The sequence below is a fragment of the Etheostoma cragini genome, chromosome 17 (genome assembly GCF_013103735.1).
Source record: "Etheostoma cragini isolate CJK2018 chromosome 17, CSU_Ecrag_1.0, whole genome shotgun sequence".
Lineage (NCBI taxonomy): Eukaryota > Metazoa > Chordata > Actinopteri > Perciformes > Percidae > Etheostoma > Etheostoma cragini.
In genome coordinates, this window is record NC_048423.1 from 12,621,797 (window position 1) to 12,644,194 (window position 22,398).

The 22,398-nt window shown below is 41.9% G+C and overlaps 2 protein-coding genes across 2 annotated transcripts in view; both read right to left on the minus strand.

Annotated features, from left to right (window-relative positions):
• Positions 1–304: 304 nt before the first annotated feature.
• Positions 305–14,809, minus strand: LOC117960264. The gene is made up of 2 exons (XM_034898042.1): positions 14,443–14,809; positions 305–12,398 (listed from the first exon to the last, which is right to left on the minus strand). Exon 2 carries the CDS (start codon positions 12,184–12,186, stop codon positions 1,108–1,110), a length of 11,079 nt encoding a protein of 3,692 aa, XP_034753933.1. The 5' UTR covers positions 12,187–12,398; positions 14,443–14,809; the 3' UTR covers positions 305–1,107.
• Positions 14,810–17,542: 2,733 nt separating this feature from the next.
• The window catches only part of drgx (dorsal root ganglia homeobox), a 6,003-nt gene continuing 1,147 nt past the window's right edge, over positions 17,543–22,398 (minus strand). Inside the window, exons 3-7 of the mRNA XM_034898014.1 lie at positions 22,269–22,369; positions 21,579–21,680; positions 19,754–19,926; positions 19,290–19,402; positions 17,543–19,176 (exon numbers count right to left, since the gene is read on the minus strand). Coding sequence (XP_034753905.1) covers positions 18,812–19,176; positions 19,290–19,402; positions 19,754–19,926; positions 21,579–21,680; positions 22,269–22,369 — 854 coding nt within the window. The 3' untranslated portion in view covers positions 17,543–18,811. The remainder of the gene's footprint in view (positions 19,177–19,289; positions 19,403–19,753; positions 19,927–21,578; positions 21,681–22,268; positions 22,370–22,398) is intronic.

A 22,398-nucleotide genomic window follows, 5' to 3' on the forward strand; every position in this document is an offset into this window, starting at 1 on the left:
TCATTTGATCATTTCTCATTGGATCCCATAGGTATACTAGGCAAATACATAAACACAAATTTCATTACCAAAATGTTATTTTGTCTTTTTGTGTTTATCAACTCTCTCAGGACATATCACTGCGCTCTCTCAATAACACTTTATAATTGCCTTATACACTCAGTAAGAAAGACTCTTCATTTTGAGTCATTTAGACCCAGGGTACATTTCAAGAGTGAGAACATGATCACAGTGGCAGTAATGTTGTATTGTTATTATAGTCTTCTGAGTGGTAAAATGAAATCAACCTGTAGCAGCAATCTAATATTTTTCCTTTTTGTTTATTTATAACCTTTACAATGATATTTTGAAAGACAGTCATTGTGGTGAGAAATAATTTATTTGAATCAAGTGTGTTGTAATTGCCTGAGTAAGTCCATGACACACAATTCAGTTTCACAGCAACACAGAAATATTCTCACACACTTCCAACTTTAAAAATGGACTACAGTATGAAAATAAACCTTCAAAATGGCAATAATCACATAACCATGTTTTCACTTTGACACCTTGGTTGAATACACAAACTATGCTTTACACCATCTGCAGATATTTAATTGACACTGTGGGTTTAACAATGTTTCATGCATCACAAAATGCCAAAAGTACGATTTCTTCAACAACAAAAAAAATTGCAAACTTAAGCAGGCCTGCCAGTGTTCAAAACTACTCAACACTGTGGACACACTGTCTTGTTTGATACAGTATGTGATAACATACTTTTAGGTTAAGTAGGCAATGGGATACTGATCATACAGTTTACACAAAAAACATATTAGCTTCTCACATTCAAAAGTCAAATGGAATGAACTTTGCTGTAACACAATAAATAGCTCAACAGTGAATCTCCAAAATCAAAAGCATCCATCTAACAACCCGTCACAAAGGCCCTTTAAAAACTGCAAACCAAAACCTTTCTTGGACTATTTCCACAAAGTCATTTACAAACAGTTAAAATACTGCATATTGTGATTCATTCATTCTGTGTTTTTGGTTGGATGGATCTTTATTTGATGAAAATACTTAATTTAGCTACCCCTGCTGAGTAAAAGCTACCGTTCTTTGTTCTCACCAGTCAGACACCTCCATAAAGTCCTCCAGTTCACTCATAGTTATTATATCACGGGGCTGACATTGTGAGTGGGCTGAGTTATCATTTTCACAAACTGAGCTTCCTGCAAGCTGGCTGTTTGTTTCACCCTCTGGGGATGCCTCATGTGGGGCATGTGTGCTGTAAATGGTGTTATGTGTTTTGTCTTTATCATTAACTGTGTCCATGTATGGAGTCTTTTCTGGGCTGTAGCGATGCCCTTCTGAGTTCTGTCCCATTTCAGGGGGTGGATAACCATAGCTGTGGCTCTCCCTGACAGGCTGTTGGTCCTGGTGGAGAGTCACAGGGGCTGATGACCTGTTGCGGGGCCCAGAGTTGATAGCCAGAGGTTGGTAGTCTTGGGCGTAACTTTGGTTGGCCTGATGAAGCACATAAGGCTTGCCAGCTGGGGAGGCCTGGGGCGGTTGTTGAAACTTGACCATCATTTGGGGTTGGAGCTGAGGTTGTGGGTACGTCTGCTGGGGCTGGGTTCTGGAGGTGCTGTGGCCCGACTCGCGAACATTCAGCTGGACATATTTTCCCGTCTCCGGGTCAATGAAAGTCTTCTTTTTCACTTGAACAGGCACGTCCACAACAAAATACTGGCCAGAGCCGAGGTCTTGCAACACCTTACGCTGGGTTAGTGGGTAAGACTGGGGATAGCTTGACTCAACATGGTACTGTGTCACTGGAGCTGGGTGGTTGGCATTATGGAGAGTAGGAGAAGAGGAAACATGAGCAATTGTCTCAGGAGCAGCAGTGTGGGAAGCAGGCCCAGTAGCATTTGGCGTGGCAACGGGGAGGGAAACAGGGGTAGTAGCATGAGGTGAAGCAACTGGGATAGAGATAGGACCAGTGGCATGAGGGGAAGCATAGGAGAAGCTGCGAGAAGATTTGTGCTCTGTGTGTGAAGAAAGCAAGCTAGACCCCAATGTTGGAGCATGAGCGAGGGAGACAGGTGAGGAAAAATGGGAGGAAGCCATGGCGTGGCGGCTGGAAGAGCGTACCTCATTGGAGGAGGAGGAAGTAACATTGGATGATTCTTGAAGAGGGTTCTGAACTCCATCAGGGCTGTCTGCTGCAGCTTTGGACAACTCCTTATTGATTCTCCGAGTAGTCAACCTTTTGGCTCTGCGCAAGGCTTTCTCACTCTTTGGGGGAACAGTTGGAGGCTTTCCCAAAGAACGGGAGACATCACTGCTAAAGCTACAGGCTGATTCTGGCCTCTCTCCATCATATAGGCCTCGTATGTCTGCCAGGTCTGCTGCACTGGTGGCATAACTCTCTACATCCTCTGACATGTTGCTGATGAGTGAACGGGAGTCATCTTCATCCAGAGCGATGCTCCTCCTGGAGTAAGGCCTGTGTTGTGGGAGAAGGGCTGAGTAATCCTGTGATGAATATGCTGGCTGAAAAGTGGAGGATTCTTTGATGGCAGCTAGTCTGTTGAACCCTGTGTCCGGATAGACAGGAGTTCCAGCACTGTGTCTCGTTATTTCTTGCTCTTCCTCTCTTCTCTCTGACCTCCTCTCCATCGGCGAACCCACTCGGAAATCCTCTCCAAAGTTCTTATGGAGGCGTGGTTTGACCGACTTGAAAGAGGAACCTCTGACGGTGTTATCCTTCACCCTGAACATTGAGGGCTTGACTCCCAGAGCAGGAGAGGGGGTGTTGGAGCGGGGCAGAGATGGAGCTGGAGATGCAGGGGCATGTGGCCTATAAGGCCTGGTATGGGCTGCTGAGTCCTCAGGTGATCCAAGGCCTGATGGATTGTGCCTTTGTTGGGATGGTAAAGGGGAGCAGGGTTGTCTTTCTCTGGGTTTTCTTTCTGATTCTGTTGAGGTGATGGCATAGTACTGGAGAGCATCCATCCTCTGCGCTGCTCTTTTTTGCTCCTCCATCTGAGTGGCTCTCTCCTTTTCTCTGTGAGCTGCTAACTTTTCTTCTCCTCTAGTTTTAGCCCTGGTCTCGTCGTCTCTTTGAGCCGGCATCCATTCTCGTGCTACTCTCTTCTCCTCCTCTTTCAGTGCTGCTTGGCTCTCCTCAAGGAGTCTGGTTCTCTCCTCTTTGGCTTGCTTTTCTTCTCTGTGTTTTACAATTGTTTTGTCTTTTTCAACAGCTCTGTGAGTTCTCATCCATTCTTCCTTTTTATGTCTTTCTTCCCTTAGCTCTTCAATAATCTGCTCTGCTTTCTTCTGCTCCTCAATCAGTTTAGCTCGCCGTTGCTCCTCAATTAGAGCAGCCCTCCTCTTCTTCTCCTCTTCGGCAGCTTTCCTCTGCTTCTCCTCTTCAGCAGCTATCCTCTGCTTCTCCTCTTCATTGGCTCTCCTCTGCTTCTCCTCTTCAGCATCTCTCCTCTTCTTCTCCTCTTCATTGGCTCTCCTCTGCTTCTCCTCTTCAGCAGCTCTCCTCTTCTTCTCCTCTTCAGCAGCTCTCCTCTTCTTCTCCGCTTCAGCAGCTCTCCTCTGCATCTCGTCTTTAGCAGCTTTCCTCTGCCTCTCCTCTTGTGCAGCTCTTTCCTCATCTATATGTTTCACCCTCCTCTTCTCCTCATTCACTTTTATCCGCTCTTCCTCCTCTCTCAGTTTTGCTTTACACTCCTCCTCAATTTGTGTTCTCCTCTTCTCCTCAATTTCTCTAATTCTCTCTTCTTCTTTTCTTTGATTTGCTTTCATCTCCTCTTCTTTTTGAGCAGCTCTTTCTTCCACTACCCTTCTTTCTGCTGCTCTCTGTTTTTCCCGCTTCTCCTTGATCTTAATAGCAATGGCCTCCCGCTCTCTTGCTCTCCTCTCTTCTTCTCTCTGAGCAGCTCTCCTCTCTTCTTCAGCAACAGAAGCTCTATTCTCCTCTATCATATGTCTTACTCTAATTTCTTCAGCTCTTTTCTCCTCTTCTATCCTAGTAGCTTGTTCTTCCTCACACTGTTTTGCTCTACTCTCATGTTGTGTTTTGATTTCTTCATGCCGAGTTGCAAGCCTTTCTTGCCTCATTTTATCTGTTCTCTTTTCCCCAATTGTAGCTGGTGCATTTTCAATCTCCTCATCTTTTTTTAGAGTTGTGGTGCTTTCCTCTATATTGTACACTTGTCCCACACGTTTTTCATGTGGATTGGAGTTATCAAGTGGCTTTGGGTGTTGTGACATAGAAGTGCTTCTTGGCCTGTTGACCGATGAAGATGAGGTTGTTGCTTGCATAGGAGGATTGTTTGGCTGATGAATACTTTGTTCTACTTGTTGAACTCTTTGGGGATCAGTTCCAGTCACTTGTTCTTCACTTCCCTGGTTCTTAAGATGACTTGATGGTGACTTGTTACTTGCTTTGAGCTGTTGCGCATGTTTTGACCCAGTGTCTAATACACCTTCATTGGCTTTTGCATCTGAACTCATTTTCTCTTGTCGTTCTTTGTCTCCCAGCTTAAACATCCCCGTCCTCTGGTGTTCTCTCTCAGTAATGGGAAACACTAAGGGTTTGGGCTCTTTGTTCACTTTGGAGCTGACCTCTGTCCTATTTGGCAAACTTTTCTTTTTTACAGAGAGGTCTTGTAGGTCAGCAGTGAACATTGGACGTCTGCTATGACGAGTTTGTATTAGTGGAAAAAATCCCTCCTTTTTGTTGGGGCGAAATTCCTGAATTTTGTTTGCCTCTTCTTCTGAAACAATGACCTTTAACCTGGCATAGTCTGCAATTGCTGATATCTCAGGTATTGTGGATACTCTTTCTTTTGGTTTTGGTTTAACTTCAGGTTTTTCTTTAACCGTATTTTCCTGTGTTGAGTGTGAATTTCTTGAGATCTGTGCTTCCCTTGCTGTTAAACTGGACTGGTTCTCTGTACGATGTTTTCTGATATGAACAGCTTGACCAGCCTCTGTCTCATTTTTGTTACGCTGACCCTCTGTGGGACCATCCCTGGGTTTTGAAGCCAGGTTCTCATCTGGTTCCCTGTTTTTCTTTTTCATGTTCTCATCTTGAACTCTTTCTGAACTTGATTTCCTTTTACTTTCATCCAGAACAAATACTAGATTTTTTCCTTCATTGTGAGATTCATTACTGATATTTGCCTTGTTTGATAATAATGCAGGAATCTCCCTTCCCTTTGAAACAGCATTTGACGTTTCTCCAGCATTAGTAGGATTGTATGATTTATTATTTGTTTCTCCGACCCCTTGCACTTGAAAGTAGTCTCCCACCATTGGTCTTATTGTTGATTCATCCACTGATTTCCCGCTTTTATTTACCTTTTCAGGCTTTCCATTTTTAGCTTGAGTATTCTCACTGGTGGTGTTTGTGCTGTTCTGTTGATTACTGAATTTTTGTGATTTGGACAGTTTTTTCACATTGGACACATCACATTGTACTCCAAATTTGTCTTCCAAATTGTCCTCCGTTTGCTTTCCACTACATGCTGGATTGAGGTCTTTGATTCTGTCTTCATTGTTAAAAGTGTTCACTTTTTTTTCAAGACTAGATGATGCATCTTGATTTTGTTCAGTAGCTGAAGCTACATCAGACGGGACAGTGGTGATGTTGACATGTTTTCCTGCCATTTTCAGGTTGTCGTTCTGAGTTACTGCTGGCACAACTCTGATGGCAATGCTGCCTATATGCAAATCATCATCCAATTGATTATTTTCTGCAATGTGAGTCTCTTTATACCAGTGTTGTGGAGATGCATGAGCATTTTCATTCTCAGTTAAATGGTTAGATGGAATGACTTTGTTGAATGGCTTTGATGGTGTTGAGTCACATCTCCTTTCTTCTGCGGGTGTACTCTTACTATCTATGTCCCTGCATTTGGATGGATGGACAGCATCAGCTCTGTTTGAATCATTTGTGTCGCCGATTGCTGTGTTCACCACTTTGGCTATGCAGTTCTCATTGGCATGTGATGTCTGACTTTTTTGTGGATTTTTCTCTTCGGTATTACTCTTTACTTCAACTTTCTTTATGATTCTTACTGAGTTTTCTTCTAGTATTTCATTTGTGTTGTCTTTTGTTTCATTTGCTATTATGCCTTGGTTATAGAGAAGCGGATTTGTTTCAGCCAACTCTTTATTTGTGCAAGGCACACTTTTTTCAGCCAATGGTTCTTTGAGTTGTGTTATCATTTGCGGTCTTACATTTATAGAAGAATTCTCCTGTTGAAGATTAGTCCTTTTCACAGTGACATTCTCAGACACATTGTTCCGTCTTGTCTCTAGGGTTGAAATTTCTTGCATGTTTTCAGGATAGTTATTCAAACCAACTTTAGTTTTATCTTCTATTACTGTAGGGTGAGTGTTCTGTACAACTTCATAATTTAGCTTTACCAGGCTGACTTCCTTTGAAGATGTATTTCCTTTACCTACTTCCAGACCTGAGCTGGGATGACATTCATCTAGCTCTGAACTACTGCACTCTTTCTCTTTAACAATCATTTGCTCTTCAGTGTTGTTATTCCTCTGACCATTGTCCACAGAGGGCTTTCTTTCTCGCACAGTTACAAATATTCCCATAATCTGCAATTTGTCCTTAGCCACAGTGGTCTCATTCTGACCCAAGGCAAGACTTAGTGAAGGTGCTGAGTCCTCAGGAACTACTTCATGTTTACTCTCAGTCTTCTCTATTGGCACAGCTTTGGAGCTTTCCGCTGCGACCAGAGCTGTAGTTTGTGGACAATCCTGTTTCTTTTTGTTGAGATGGTCAGTGTCTACGACAAGGTTGTCTTTAAGTCCCTCTTTCTGTTTTCCAAATATTGTTCCTTTGTCTGCTTCCTTTGTTTCCGGCTTGTTTTTGATTGCCTTCTCTTTACTTTGTGTACGTGATTCAATTTCAATTGAATTGAATTGATTCTCTTTCTTTTGATTTTCTACCAAGCCGTCATCTGTGCTCCTAGTAAAACTTTCTGTTGTCTGTTTTGCTTCTCTGGGTTTTGGCAGATTGTCATTGCTCTTCAATGGTTCTTTGTGAAGTTGTTTCTGTGAATGAACCTGACTGGTGGTTGCTGCAGACTTAACTGGTATTGTTGCAGAGCTGGAAAGTGGAACGAACTTCCCTGGTTCCATCTGTATTCCTAAAGGCTCCATCTGGTGCTTTAATGGAATATTACTGGCCATTGTGCTTTCATGCTTTTTAGACACTCCTTGCGATGGTGGCCTCTGTCGTATATTATTACCTGCTGAATGCTTGTTAGAATTTTTGGATGTAAACCCATCTCGTACAGCAAAACCCTTTTCTTTAATAGCTGAAATCTCTTTTTCAGCATGAGCTTTTATCTTTGAAGTCAGAATCTCCTGCTTCGTCTGAGCTCTCTCTTTATGGAACAGTGCTCTTTGAGGGGTATAAATCGTATCTTTACCTGGACCTAAACTGTGCTCAGATGACCTGGGTTTTCTTACAAGGGGGAGCGGTTTAGCTAAATCGGAATCTCTTTGATGTGAAATATCAGTTTGTTTCAGAGGGTCAAACTTTTCAACACTGTCATCCTTCACTTTATCAGAAACAGTGTCACTCTTTTCTCTTTCATCTACATTGATGGAAAAATAATTACTATCAGAAAGTTTGAATTCTTTTGATGACTCACTGTAAACATACTGACTCTCTGTCAACTCAAAGGGTTTGAAACTGCCCAATCCCTGCTTATTTTCTGTGTTATCTCTTGCAACTCTGCTTGTAGGACTAGAATTACCTTCAGATTTCTCACTATTCGTTGTCTCAAATGTGTCAAGAGATAAAGCTGATGTTTCATTGGCATCATTTGACACTTTGTTTCTGTTTGGTGAGTTTGAATCAATAAAACCATATTTCTCTCTGAGTCGCTCATACTCTGCCCCTCTACTAACTTGATCTGAATTCTGCCTGCTGACAACAACTGAGTCTTCCCCTTGTTTACGCATTTCTGTTGCCTGTTCTTGGTCTTTGTGCTCTTCCTTTTCATTGATATTTCCCGTCAAAGGAACGTCTGTCTTAATCCCATCTTCATTTGTGAGAACTCTGTTTCTGACTTTCTCTTTTTGCTCACCTCTCATTTTTTCCTTTATTTTAGCCAATTCTGCTTTAGCTTTTGCTAACTCTGTCTTAACGTGTTCAAGTTTATCTGGCTCATTTTCTACCTGTTGTGTCACTATTAGTTTTGTTGCAGGTTTAGCTAACCTATCCGGCATGTTCTCTGTTTTTGTTAGTTCTGCTTTAGCTAGCTCCACTTTGGTTTGTTCCAACTTTACTAGCTCTGTCTTTCTGTCTTTGGCTTTAATTATCTGTGTTACAGGTTGCTCTGCATTTACTCGACCCGCTTGAATTGAATCGTCCTCAACTTTCTCTTGGTTATAATCCTCAACTTGATTATGGTTTGCTTTGACCTTTTCCACTTCAGCTATGTTAGTCTTCTCTTGTTCTGCTTTAGTTTGTTGCTCTTGTATGTGCTCTAGTTTAGCTTGCTTAGCTTTTGCATGCTCAGCTTCAGCCTGCTCTGATTTGACCTTTTCTGTTCTGATTTGGTCGACCTCCACTTGATCCCTTTCATTTTGATCTGCTCTAACCCATTCTTCCTCAATTCCTTCCGCGTTGATTTTTTCTCTACTGGGATGTTCATGTTTAGCTCGCTCCAAGCAATCCTGCCCTGCGTGCTCGGCCTTTGCAAGTTCAGTTTTCATGTTTTTTTCTTTTAGTCTCTTTGCTTCAGCTTGTTTTACTTTGACCTGCTCCCCCTGCTCCTCTCTCAAGTGCTCGGCCCCTACTTCCTCTGTTGTATTTCTAGGCTCTTCTGTTACTTGTACTCTAGAATGCGCTGCCTTTATCTGTTCCTCTCTTGCACGCTCTGGTTGTTTTCCTCTGGACTGTTCCTCTTTTCTCTTATCCTCTTTAATATGTTCTGCTTTGGCTTGGTTTACTCTCTGGTACTCTGTTAATTCTGCTTTGGCCTCTTCTGCTTTGACTTTGTCTGAACCAGTCTGCCCTGCTAAATTTAACCTAGCAGACTCTGCTTTGGGCTGCTCCACTTGAGCCCAGTGCTGAGCCTTTGCCAGCTCTGCTTGGGTGTGTTGTGCTTTTACAAGATTTGCCATGAGCTGTTCCGCCTTGACCTCAACAACCTTTCTGTCTTTTACCTGGTTTGCTACTGTGGTGGCAGATGCATTGTCAGAGTTATGTAATGACGTTTTCTGCACATTCTGTTCAAACTGTGTTTTAGCTTCTATTGGCTGGCGACTTTGCATTTCAAACGCCTGTTGAATTGACATGTATTGTTTTCTCTGAACTGCTTCTTGCGTGAGTATTCTTTTGTCATTGTTAGAATACAATGTGTGTTGGTTTCTGAATTCTTGATCACTATATCTGTTATAATTCTGTGTCAAATAATGGTCTTTCATTTCATTTTCCTTATTGTTATACTTCAGAGCTCCAGGTTGCTGTTGTCCATAATATGTTGGATTTTCTACAGTGCAATTACTAAATGGAGCATTTTGTTGTTGTTGGTTTGAAATGTTAGTGTTGACCAACCCAGCATTTTTGTGAGAAGATGTTCCAATACCCAAACTCTCCCTCAACTCTATTTTCTCGAGTTCTTTATTTATACTTGGTTGGTTTGTTTCTCTGTATTTGTCTCTTGGTGAATTTAGTTCCTCCTTTATCACAGCTGCTCTTTGGTAAGCCTGTGCATGTTGGTCTTTTTCCACTGAAGCAGTAATCTCTTGTTTCCATGGAGAGACTGCTTTCAGACTGAGACTTTCTGTGTCTTGGCTGTTTGTCTGTCTCCACCTATCCTGTGAGGACACATTACTATAATCATGTTTGTTTTCTAAGAGCTGCTGATATGTATCTGTCTTTGTGAATTCCCCTCCCACTGTTTCATTAAAATGTTGCTCAGCATTTGCCTTACTTATTAAATATTCTCTGGGTTGATTGTTGTCAGCATTTATCCCATGTGTTTCTGTAGATATATAGGATATGTTATCTTCCTGTAGCCTGTGTACATCTCCTCCTTGCTTGTAGGGAGTAAATGACAATAAGTCTTCATGGAGATGCTGCCCATTAGCCAGCTGATTGCTAGTGAAATTTTCAGGTAGGAAGCCAGTGAACCCAGAGTGAGGAACCATATGACTTTGTAGCGGAGCTGTCTGGTAATCACTTAAAGGGTGTTGACCTGTATGTGCAGGTTGAGAATTTGGTGATGTAAGTGACAATCCAGGGCTATGAGACTGGTTTACATATTGACGCAAGGCAGTATTTGCCCTGCTGGTTTCCTCTACCTGAAGAAATTGAAAGTCTAGATCTGGATAATCAGGGATGTCTATCACAATGTCTCTAGGCTCCTGAATGGAGTGATGTACGCCTTTTTCCAGTGTCTCCAAGCCTTTGAATTTGGCAGGGCTGTAGGTGCTTTTTACTCTTTTCCTGTTGTCTTTGAGATTGAAGAGTAGGCTTGTGGCTCTGGATTTGTAGCTGCACATCCTAACATCAGGAGTGGTTCCCCGGCTTTCAGCCCGCACTGGAGGATGTTCCACAGGTTGAGGGGAAACTGCATACTGCCCGACCTCTGATGTCTCTGTTTCTTGATGTGCTTGTACTAAAGGTGTGAGCAGTTGGCTGATGTTGAAGGGAGTCGTGCTTGTGTTACAGCTGACAACGTTTGGTGACAGTGTTTCTGCACCATTTCCAAAGGGAATTAAATTATCATTGCTACAAAATACTTCTTGTGGATTTGCCATCATCCCTGTTGTATTTTTTTCTGTCATCATTTTAATTTTTTTCTGGAGGGCTTTGACAGAACTGATGGTGTCCTGGACACGTCTAGACATCTCACTGGTAGGTGATGCAGTTGATGGCCGTTGCGATGGGAACCTGTTAGTTCCCAGGCTCTGTGTCCACTTCCTGTGAGGGTAATGACCTGTCATCTCTGACTCGCAGCGTTTCTCTACGGCTGAAGCTTTCTGCAGCATTGTGGTTATTGAGGTGGAGCGGGGAAGAGTTGAAGGAACCACAGGTGCCAAGTTATTCCTTTGGTGTCTCATACCTCTCTCCTCAAACCTGTATGGACCCTGTGGTTGGGCCTCCATCGAAAGCTCCCTGTACATTGGTGTGTCATACCATTTGGGGAGTTCTGAACAGTGCATAAACCCTGAGACTTCTCCTTGTTGGATGGGGAACCTGTTATGGTCCCTCCAAACCTTGAAGGGACTATACTCACTGTGTATAAAGAAGTTAGAGTTACAGTTTACCTGCGTGAACATGTTGTGTTTACTGTGGGAAGATCTCATAAAAGATGATGCAGAATTCATGTGAGCCACTGCTGCTACTTCAGAGGAGTAGAAGCTGGTGTCTTGGGAGGAGAATGGGCAAGCTGAGGAGAAATGACCACTGTTAAAGTTTTGCTGGTAAGATGTAGAGAACTCAGAGAGTTCCCTTTGGATACTCATCAAAGCTGATTTGTCCCAGCTTGTCTCTTCATTCCACTCTCTGAGTTGACCATCCTTCCCTGCTCCATCCCTTTGTCCTTCTGAGTTAAAAGCTCTGATCAGAGACGAAACTCTAGAGCGGCTTCTGCGTTGTCGCAAACTCAACTCTGGGGCTCCATTGCCTAGAAAGGACAGCTGTTCTCTCCCCAACGATTCCTCCTGTTGAGAGGTTTCCACAAAGGAGTGCTGGAATGTGGCAGAAACTCTCCCATGTGTCCTTTCCCCATAACCGTCCCATTGTGGATCTCTCTGGATCTCAGCCTCATACATTCCTCCATGGATCCAGTCCGGTCCATACTGCTGCATCCTGATGCTGAAGCTCTCATGTGCAGCTCTCTTGAGTTCATCCCTCTCTCTGTCCTCTCTGTCTCTGTCCTGCCCACTCTGGCTAAAGGCAAGCTGCCTGTCTCTCTGGGTGCAGGGAGAAGACGAACAGAGGTCTGAGTCATTATAAACAGCCTCATCCCCAATGCAGAGGCTCCTGAATGCTCGATCTGTCAGATTGCTAACCTCACGGTCAGTCTCATCCAGAAAGGACCCACCACTGGAGGTGTCACTGTAGCCTCCATCGCTGTGCTTGCGATGCCCACCACTCTTTCGGCCTGAGCGGCGCTTCTCAACTGAGGTCATGATACAAGGTCACAAGCAAAGAGCGCTGTCTTCAGTTGTTCAGTCATTCATGCAAACACAGACCTCAAAATGATGTACTCTGCCTGCTGATGGAGCTACAGGACCCAGAGTTTGGGGCCCCTTAGACTGGATTTTCTACAGCTAGTAGCTCCTAAGGCATTGTGCTTTTTAGTTGGCCTCTGTCCAATAAAATCCTGGATATATTTATTTTCCTACAGGAGAAAAGAAAGGAGAATTAGCCTGAACCTGAATCGGCACTTACATAACAATTCATCTTAAAAGAAAGAGTTTTATAATTGTGTTTGCATTATGTGTGTCATGTATTTCAACCTTGATCCAAAGCCTGATATAAACATATTATTAGAACATTTTAAAAGTTTTTGTTGTGGTGCTTATTTTGTGATGGCCGGCAGTGAAAAGAAACTTTTTTCCCCTTTGCATTAGGCAACAATGTACTGTATGTGCCTCTCAAAACAGCCCTGTAAATCCAACTACTCGATCACTATGACCTTCAGAGACATGTTGTGAATAAAACTACACTGTTGCTAGGCACAGTAAAGACAGCCTCACGTGAGTTGTCTCGGGAAAGCACGAAACATCCACACAAACTAAGAGGACCACACACATGCATGCATGCAGTCACGCACTCACGCACACACACATACACACACACACACACACACACACATACATTTTTTAATGCGTGTCTTAAATCCCTTGAATTAAGCGTTGGTTTAACAATTATCAAAGATTGGAACTAACTAATAACTAATAAAATGTGACAATATCAATGTATTAATATTGCTGAGAGATTAGACACGTTAGACCAGCAAGTTAGACTGCCATCAAGCTGTTTAAGTCTCTGTTTGAGAGAAAGATTCCTGTTTACGGTCAACTGTAACCCCTTTGGTTTTAATACAGGGTTAAAATTACAACATTTATTGCTGGTATAAATACATAATATGAGATATAAAATGTTTCAATTTGACATTTAATTTATTAATAACCAACTGTTTTTAACTTAAAGACATTACCTTACCAAAATTGCCAATTTACAATATAAAAAGCATATAATGTATAAAACCATTATTGGAGTACGTTCGTTTGTGTTAACGTTACTCCCAGTCATCACCTGTAAGCTGGCCATTTTGCAGTGCTTGTGGGGGCCTTCAAAACTGTACTCGTAATCAACTGGATTTAAACTTTTAAATTATAGGATGCAAAGCATTAATAAATAAGTGTAAAGATTAAATATAATGCTCATAATATCTCAGTAATAAAATATGTTTTGTGCCCTTATAGCCTTCTTAGTGCATAGTCCCTCTCCCTTTAAACAAGGTAACGTCATGTATTCTGGTTAAATTTACTGCAACTGCCAGGCAACCGTCACCTCGTTTAGAATATCCAGTAGTTCATTAATATCTTCTGACCTGGAAGCTAGCCATCTCATATGCATCTACGAAACAGCACACGGCACTGCTGTCCTGCACGGCTAAGTCACTATCAAATACAACCGTTGCAAAAATTAAAGAAAGTCTAAAAATGTCATTCAACACCGTTCTTGTGAAGCAGAAAACAACAGTAGCTTAGGCGAGGGCATGTCTTCTAGATAATCACACTCACTTTTTCTTCTTTTAATTCATGGTAAGCATTAACAATATGTTGACCACATATTTAACTCACTAAAAGCATTAGAAAATCATGCACAGTTGTGGTACCTGTCCCTAATTTGAGCAATTTTTCTCATAAATCAAAGTCAAATTGTCAGGGGGATTTCTGTTAATTCTTGCCACTGGCAGGTTTATTTCTGTCCTGTCCAGTGACGTGAATCTAACTGTAAAACCTGACACCAAAGAGGCCTCGTTTTCAGAGGGACTGTGGTTGAAACGTAGACTGCTCAGCAGCAAATCTGAGTGCAGAAAGGATATGACTAAATGTTTGTCAGTGTGAGCAGCTGTCAGTGGAATAAAATAAAATTCTCTCAGTCAATACCTTTAGTAAGTAATTGTGTGTTTTCTTTTGGAGATCTTTTGTTTTTTTAATTTAAAGCAGGGATGTGTTTTCATTTGTTCATCTGCATGAAAATGCCCACTCTCACTCACTCTCATTTAAAGTGGCTGTAAATGACAATGCATGCATGAGTGGGAAGTTGAATTTATCTATTTTTTTAAATTTTTCTCCAAGGCTTTTATATAAAAAAATGTAGGTGTCCCTACATTAATATGAACAAGAATGTAGAGCTAGCTTTTGGCTTACCTTTCAGTTTTATAATCCATAATTCGGGCCCTGTTGTTATCTCCTCAACAGGCCCCTCCAAAAAGGCCTTGGTGATCTGATTCTGCCCTTTCACCTAACACAAGACCTCTCTGGTAGTTCTGACTAGTTCTGTTGACAACAATCCAAAGCAAAAACCTCTATGTGGTCCACAGTCAAGTCTTTGAGCATCTGAGCAGAGGCAGGCAGCGGGACCCGGGGCTGGAGACCAGACAGAAATAGAAGAGTTGTCCCAGAGAGAGTGTCCACCATGGGGGGACAGAATGAGGGCTTGAGTTAGCATGCAGATCTGTGAGATCATTTGGTGTCGAGTGTCAGACGGATGAAACAAACAGCCTTGCAACTATTTATAAATCTGGACAGCTAACTGTTGGTTGTCAGCAGCGAGAGCTAACTTACACAAAGTGAGTTACAACTGTCACAACTCACTGAAAAGGTTGTAGGGTCTAAACCAGGAAAAAAAACTTATTCCCTGTGTTATTATTGTGGTTGTTGGGTAGGTGGGTGAAGGGGGGACTGTAGTTTGAGGTGCCCCTCTGGGAGATATAAATAACAATTTTTCCTCACACTAGAGTGCCACCCTCTTCGTTAAACGGATACTATATGGAGTGTCAGCAAGTGTATCTGGTCACTGCCCACCTGCTATCATCACCTTACACTTGACAAAGCCTTCTGTTGACTATAAGACCAAATGAGAGAAGCAGAATTTCAGAATTTTATAATCACTTAATACAATACTTCAACTACGGAAATGTAATCTCAATGGCTTAATCTTCACTTCCCACCCCCACCCAACCCCAGCCAAAAAGGTCATGAGGCAGAAGAACAGCCTGCTGCTATAATAGGAGATTGCTGTAGCAGATAGTTCCCTGGGATTCGTGGCTGGTGCAGGGCCAGCCTGGCGGAATGATGGACACACACACATGGGCCTTAATGGATTCTCACCCCTCCACAAACACCCAAACACACACACACACACACACACACACACACACACGGTTTTGCATACAGCTCACTAAACTTTGGGAAAGGCTGAGATAATCCCTTTTTAACTAATCTCTTTCTTCCCCTCCAAAGAACCTCCACCCACACGCTAATCTCATCCACTACTTTTCTCTCCACACTGGACTCTTTGTCAATCAGTAACATCCATGGATTTCCTCCATGTAGTCGAGGGAATCAGCTTCACAGATCTGAAACATTGTCATCCTACATTTGCAACTTCCTGCTTTGTCATCTTGTTTTGCTACTTTAAGGTTTTCAGTACTCAGCACTTTAAACATGTTTTTGATTAATATAATTTAATGTACAATATGTCCCTCAGCAAAAAAACACTGTGTGTGTGTTCATCCAAAATGCTCAGATGTCCCACTGAAGATTCAAGTAAAGGCTGTTGTGGATTCTGGACAAGTTTCCTGCTCACTACATTCCTCTAGTGGACAGACTAAGAACCGACGTGCATGACATTTGGTCTGTACTGAGATTTTGACTATTTTTCCTCAGTGTTTGCACAGTGCAACTCTCCAACTTTGCTTTACATAGTTGTGTTGTACTGAGGAATGTAAGCATTGATCATAAACGCTGAGGATGCTCTTCCCTGTGCTGAGTAAGGGGAGTAAGGAGGAGCGGAGCTGGGCTTGTGTGGCAGAGAGCAGACAGGCACATTACTTGCTGCATTAAGATATGCTTTGTTTGTATTATCTCCATTCAAAAATGAGCTTAATTGATTCTAATTGATTGAGTTATTGATCAGGGCTGTTGCAGGAATGTAAAGCAGAGAAGATAGTGTGCTGTTTTTGGCTCTTCAGTGGGCCGGCTCTCCATGCATTTTACAGGATGTCTGAATTTGGAAAATGGGTCCTTGAATAGTCAAATTTAGGTGTTGCACCCAATGTCAAGCAAAAGAATTGTATGGATGGGCCAGTCTTTCTTAAGCAAACTGTCTTTTTTAGTGTTCCTCATATTGTCTGTGGATGGATGCATGTGTACGTCTCCCTGTTTCAGGACATATTTCCACACATCCGTGCAAAATATTTCATTACTGCAACAAAAGAAGCCCATTAACTGCACTGTAAGAACAGAGTTCAACTGCTGTCCCCCATATTCACCATGTTTGTCTGGTTTTCTGGCCGCTCTCCAGCTAATTTGATATAACAATGCTCCACAAAACCGCCTTGGGACTTTTTTTAGGTGACAGAAAATTATCAATGATGCCACATGCACAGCTGAATGTCAACACCAACTTGACTTGTTTATAAAATATTAAAGCAGTGAATTATGGGCACCATGCAGACTTAATGATGATCGGAGCCATTATAACTTCAGCATCCTTTGTTTTTGCTAATGATTAAATTCCACAACTACTGTATTCAATTTTGGAGAGATTGAATGTGTTTTTCACGTCTTTTGTCTGAGTTGGCTGGATTCCGTCATCCATATTGGTACATTTTTGGGGGAAAAAGCTGATTTGTATAAGGATATATTGTGTTATCATGAGCTGCCATGTCAGGGGGCTTAGCATCTTTGCTCTGGAGCTCTCTTTAAGCAAAATCATTATATTAGGACATGATTTTTGGTCATATTATTAGTGACATGAATTGACACAACAAGAGTACTTGCTAAATGATATTATGATACCAGATAAGTGACAAAATAGGCCATAAGTTTTGATTTTGAAAATTGATTTCAACTGCATTTTGACATTTTTGTCTCAAAAGTGGAAATGTATTTGTATGGATGGTGTGTGTGTGTGTGTGTGTGTGTGTGTGTGTGTGTGTGTGTGCACGCGTGCGTGCGTGTTTGAAGGGAAATATGGTGTCCCAATAACATAAAATTCCATCAAATTTAAAAATATGTTAATGTCACAAGAAAGTGACTCATGGTCAGTGAAAATGTCACTTTATTGAAATATTTGTAGAATGCTTACAACATGCACATATTATGGTGTAAAAAAAGAGGATGTGAATGATCTGTACTCCGTGTACAACCTGGTACGACGTCTGACATTATCTCCCTCTTCTATGTCACCAGGGTGTCACCTCATCAATTATTGAACCAGTACTTCATGGTAATACATAATTTCTTATCAATTATTCATCATAATGTGTGGGTAGTTTACTTAATTGTGTTATTGACTATCAAAAGCAATTTCCTGAAAATCCTCAAGGACGCAAATTGAATCAGCCCAACTACTGGTTGTGTGCTCTGCGGTTAAGTATTCTCAATCTGATCAGCTGATCCTTTATTCAAGAGCCATTTGAGTGAGGAGAGATATTTAGGAATAATAAATCCACACATGTATTGCCTGTGATAAACTACTGTATGAAGAGCCCTGAGGTGATGAGAGATGATATTTAAAAAAGGTCAATTCAACATTAATAAATAGCATGTATCATGTTTAATAGGGTTTATTAAAAAATGCTCAGGGAGAGGAAAAGGAAGAGGAAGAGGGTGAGTGTTACTAAAAGTAAATAAATAATAAGAGTCACAATTGCTCTCCTCTCCCGGCTTTAAGGGAAACTGATAAATAATGTATCAGAACAGATGGCTGGAGCGCGAGGCAACAGGAGAGGAACATGAGCAACTACATCTTTAATTGTTTTAAAGAACATGTCACAACAGGACTAGTGTGTTCCCTGTCTACTGGCTCTACAGATGTGCTAACAGAGTGGAAGGGACAACTACCGCTCTGTCACTGGGTCCGCTTCAGCCTGCCCGGGGTTCACACATAAACATACTGTATTCTGGCACATGTACACATTTACACTGAAAATGGCTGATAAATATTAAAGTGCATGTTCACTTTAAACTCAAAAGAATAGGAGATTGTTTGACCCCTTTAATGACCTGATGGCATAAACATTATATTGCCAAAATCCTCCAAAAAGCCTCACTGTCCTGCCATCAGTTGTACACTTACAGTTTACATGCATTAACATTCACAATGTAAGCATCGGTCGTCTTTATGAAAATGAGAGGAACTGTATTAGGGTTACATAAATTCACATTATCAAGTAGGTCTTTGTTGCACACATGTTGTATCTATCTTAGTCCATCAAATAGAGTCCAAGAGTGCGTGAAGATCCCAAACAACACTTGTGCTTCTACGGGGACAACAAGGCCCCAGATATTCAGCATTTCTCACAAACAACAATAATTTACTGTCAAATAAATATTGTAATCTTTGCATCCATACAATGTGATATCAGCAAAGTCTTTTCCCGGCTGTTGCTTGAGTCAGTCAGTATTTGTGCTTAGGTGCTCGTAGGACCAGAGTAGAGTGGAGTAGTAATAACAGGCACGATCACACAGATTTAGAGTATCAGTACATCCATTTTTTTTGTCCAGCACTTCACTTTTTCTCCAGTGGTTCCTTGGAGCAGTGAGGGTGTTTGTCAGGACTGCTGCCCAGGGCTGGGACCTTGGTGACCGTGCTAGGACTGGAGCTGTCTCCCCCTCTTCCCAAAGTGACGGGCACCTCCATGGCGGGTCCCACCGTCGGCCTCACCACCCCAGCTGCGCCCATGCCGGCTCCAGACAGGACTCCCACGCCGGGCCCACCGAGCAGGTTGGCAGACTGCAGCACAGCCTCAGAATGCTCACGAGCCTTCATGCGCAAGGCGGCCACACTGGCTGTGCGGTTTCCCTGACAACCGTAGGGCGGCAGGAAGGACAAGCCCATGGGGTCAGAAACACAGCAGGAACACAAGCCATTCCCTGAAAAAATAGTAGAAGTGGGACTAGTGGTGAGACTACTTAAAACCAGTTGTTCATCACCACATCATCATTATCACCATCTTTATTATCACATTCATGAGAATCCTATTTACCTTTCAGTGTGGCGACCTGTGAGAGGGCCTGGGCGTAGGTGGCAGAGTTGAGGAGTGTGCCTGGTATACAGGATGGGAAGAACGGACCACTTGGACCCACTGTCCTGTTGATACTGGAGAAAACAGACAAACTGTAATCATAGAAGTTAAAGTTAACTGGACACATTTTTTAATACATTTATTTCTATACAACGATTGTGAAACTTTTTTCTAACTAAAATGTCCACTAAGAGCTGATGGCTTTGATCATTTCATAGTCCATTCACCTGGAATATTTTATAAAAGACATTGTTTAATTTAGAGAATTGATCTAGATGGCTGTCATTATTAACGGCCTCTTATGTATTTTCATCACCGGGATCCACCAGTCTGCAAATCTGTACCAGCCACCTTTTTGCTTCCAATGGGAGACGGTTTCACAACAACAGCAGCTACAACAATCCTCTATCTGTCTTTTTTCTCACCTCTGCTGCATCTCCAGTGGTTCTTTCTGCTTTCTGCTGTGGTCCACTGGGGACTGAGAGTTGATGTTGCGAGATGGAGGACTGCCATCCCTCATCTGCTCTTTTCCTCCTTCAGGGTCTGCGCTCCCTCGCTCCGTCTTCCTCCACTTTGCTCTACGGTTCTGAAACCAAACCTGCATCAAAAAAAAAAAATGAAAGGGAAGACAATTGAATAAAATCACCAATAAAAACTGGAAAACGACTGCATTTGGCAGTTTTCATCTATTTATTTTATTTGATTGAATTCAGCTTTATATCAATGGCAAGTTGTTTTTTACCAACTTCATCACCATTTGCATTGTCTTTTGGTATTTCACAGACAAACAAATGCACATTTAAAGCAAACATATTATATTTTTCCATCTTGTTAAGAAGTCTACCAAAGTTTAAGCAAATGCTCTATTTGCTTTGATTTCCTTTGTATATCAAGAGGTGTTTAAAGGTGTCACAACAGCGCTGTAATTTCCCGAAGTACCCAACTTATCCCCAAAAAAAATCACTATCCATACAGCTGAGAACATATAACCAAGTTCTGGTGTCTTAATCGAATGAAGGTCGCTGCCTATAACAACATTTAATTGAGCAATTTTTCATTATCATATTTTAATGACTTCCCACTGACAGTTGTGCTGCCCGAGAGAGAGAGGCAGCTATGATGAAGTCGTTTATTTCCCTATTTAGTGATTGTTTGACAACATCAGATTCGATTAGGACTTGGTTCTAGCAGGCATTAATCATGATGTGTGAATGGAGGTTAGAGTCGGTGTGCATGTGCTCTGCATTCCTCCCATTGTACCAGAGGTATAAATGATGTCAACAGCCAACAAAACACATGCATTCATTCGGCATAAAGAAAGGACAACATGTTGGTGGCAGGACAACAATGCAACCAATGGACTTATCTCACCCTTGCACCTTCCAGCTAGAAGTCGCGCCCCCCCCACACACACACCCGTTTCTGAATGGGCTATAATTGCTCCATTAATCTCAATTTGCAGCGTGCTCTTAATGCGGGGGAGGCCCATTGACACTTTACAAAAAGGGGGGCAATAACACTACAACAGAAAGGAAATTTATTTTCTAATAATAATGTAAGTTTAATATCCCTGCATACTGCGGTGGATTCATGTTCAGATTTAATAATAGGAATGTGGTAATCGGATTAGGAGGGGAATAATTTGTTTACAATCCCTAATTTACAGCGCTGGATTCCATTATCAACCCCGCCATTGGGTTTAAGCGATAGTAAGATGACCCTGGGGAACAAAAAGCAAACTATTATATTTCCCACAATTAGATCTGTGCGCACAACAAAACCCAAAAGCAAATCTGGAATGCAGGAAATTACATACAGGACACATAACTTAATTACATCTGGCCAAGTTTATAACCGCGCATATGTGCAGGGCAGGACCGAATATAAATTGCCAAATTTAAGGTGCGTGTGTGTGTGTGAGTGTGTGTGTGTGACAGAGAAAGAGAGAGAAAGAGAGAGAAATAGAGAGTTTTGAAGGCTTTTGCCCTCTTTTAAAGCATACATCGCTTACTGTCTGCGAAAACTGGAAAAGGATTGCACGGCTGATGTATCCCTACCTTTGAGACGCGGACAAATTAGCGAGGAACATTATCGCTGGTTAATTATGAATGACCGATTAATCAAGCTAATCTAATATTCACCATTATGTTGATGTTATTAAAGTGCATCGCCGGAATGACAGAGTGTCTTAATTTACCCTCTCTCGCATGGTCAAACGTGCCCAGGACACCGAACGCTGCTGCAGCCTACCTGCACCCTGGCCTCGGTCAGGTTGATCTTCATGGCCAGCTCCTCCCGGGTGAACACGTCCGGGTAGTGAGTCTGGGCGAAGACGGCCTCCAACGCCTCCAACTGCACGGACACAAGGCACCAGTTATAGGCCTACTTTAAAAAAGTTTATTTTCTCTTCATGTAGGCTATTTGTACTTTTCTTCTTATTTAGGTTTTTGTTTATTTCATTATTTCTCTTCTTATCATCATCATATCTATGCTGATTAAAATGTACTCACACATACAATTGGCAGGGATAACAGACTATATAAGACCAAAAAAGGAAAAAGTAGCCTTAAATAGGCGTAAATATTACATCAATTACTAACATCAAATTGCCTGAGAGGGCTATATGTCCATGCGCAATATTCAAAAGGAGAGATCTTGAATTTGAGAGGTTTCCTAATCTTCTTGCCTATTTTTATTTTCTTGTGTGAAGCGATGTTTTTTTTCTTTTAGGTTGTTATCGCATGAAACTATAATTAGTTAAATTTTTTTTTTATGTTTTTGTGATATTTCTTCTATGATCCGGAAAAGCACAACTCTCTGCCAAACTTTTCCAAGTATTTTATTCTATTCCTACTTTTTTATATGTGCCTTATCCCTGTGTCCCTTATGAAGTTCCATATATTTCTTATTCGGGATATGTTTGTCCTGGAAAATAATTACCTGTTGCAAAGTAAATGTTGTTCTGTTTCTGCGCTGTTTTCTGCGTAGAAATCCATCATCAAAATCAGCTGGGGCGTGGTTGCCAAAGCCGCTTGAATTCACTGGGAGGGGGGGGGGGGGGGGGGGGGGG

Excerpts from the sequence above, each read along its gene's own strand:
- LOC117960264 (XM_034898042.1), bottom strand. The coding sequence starts at position 12,186 with ATGACCTCAGTTGAGAAGCGCCGCTCAGGCCGAAAGAGTGGTGGGCAT.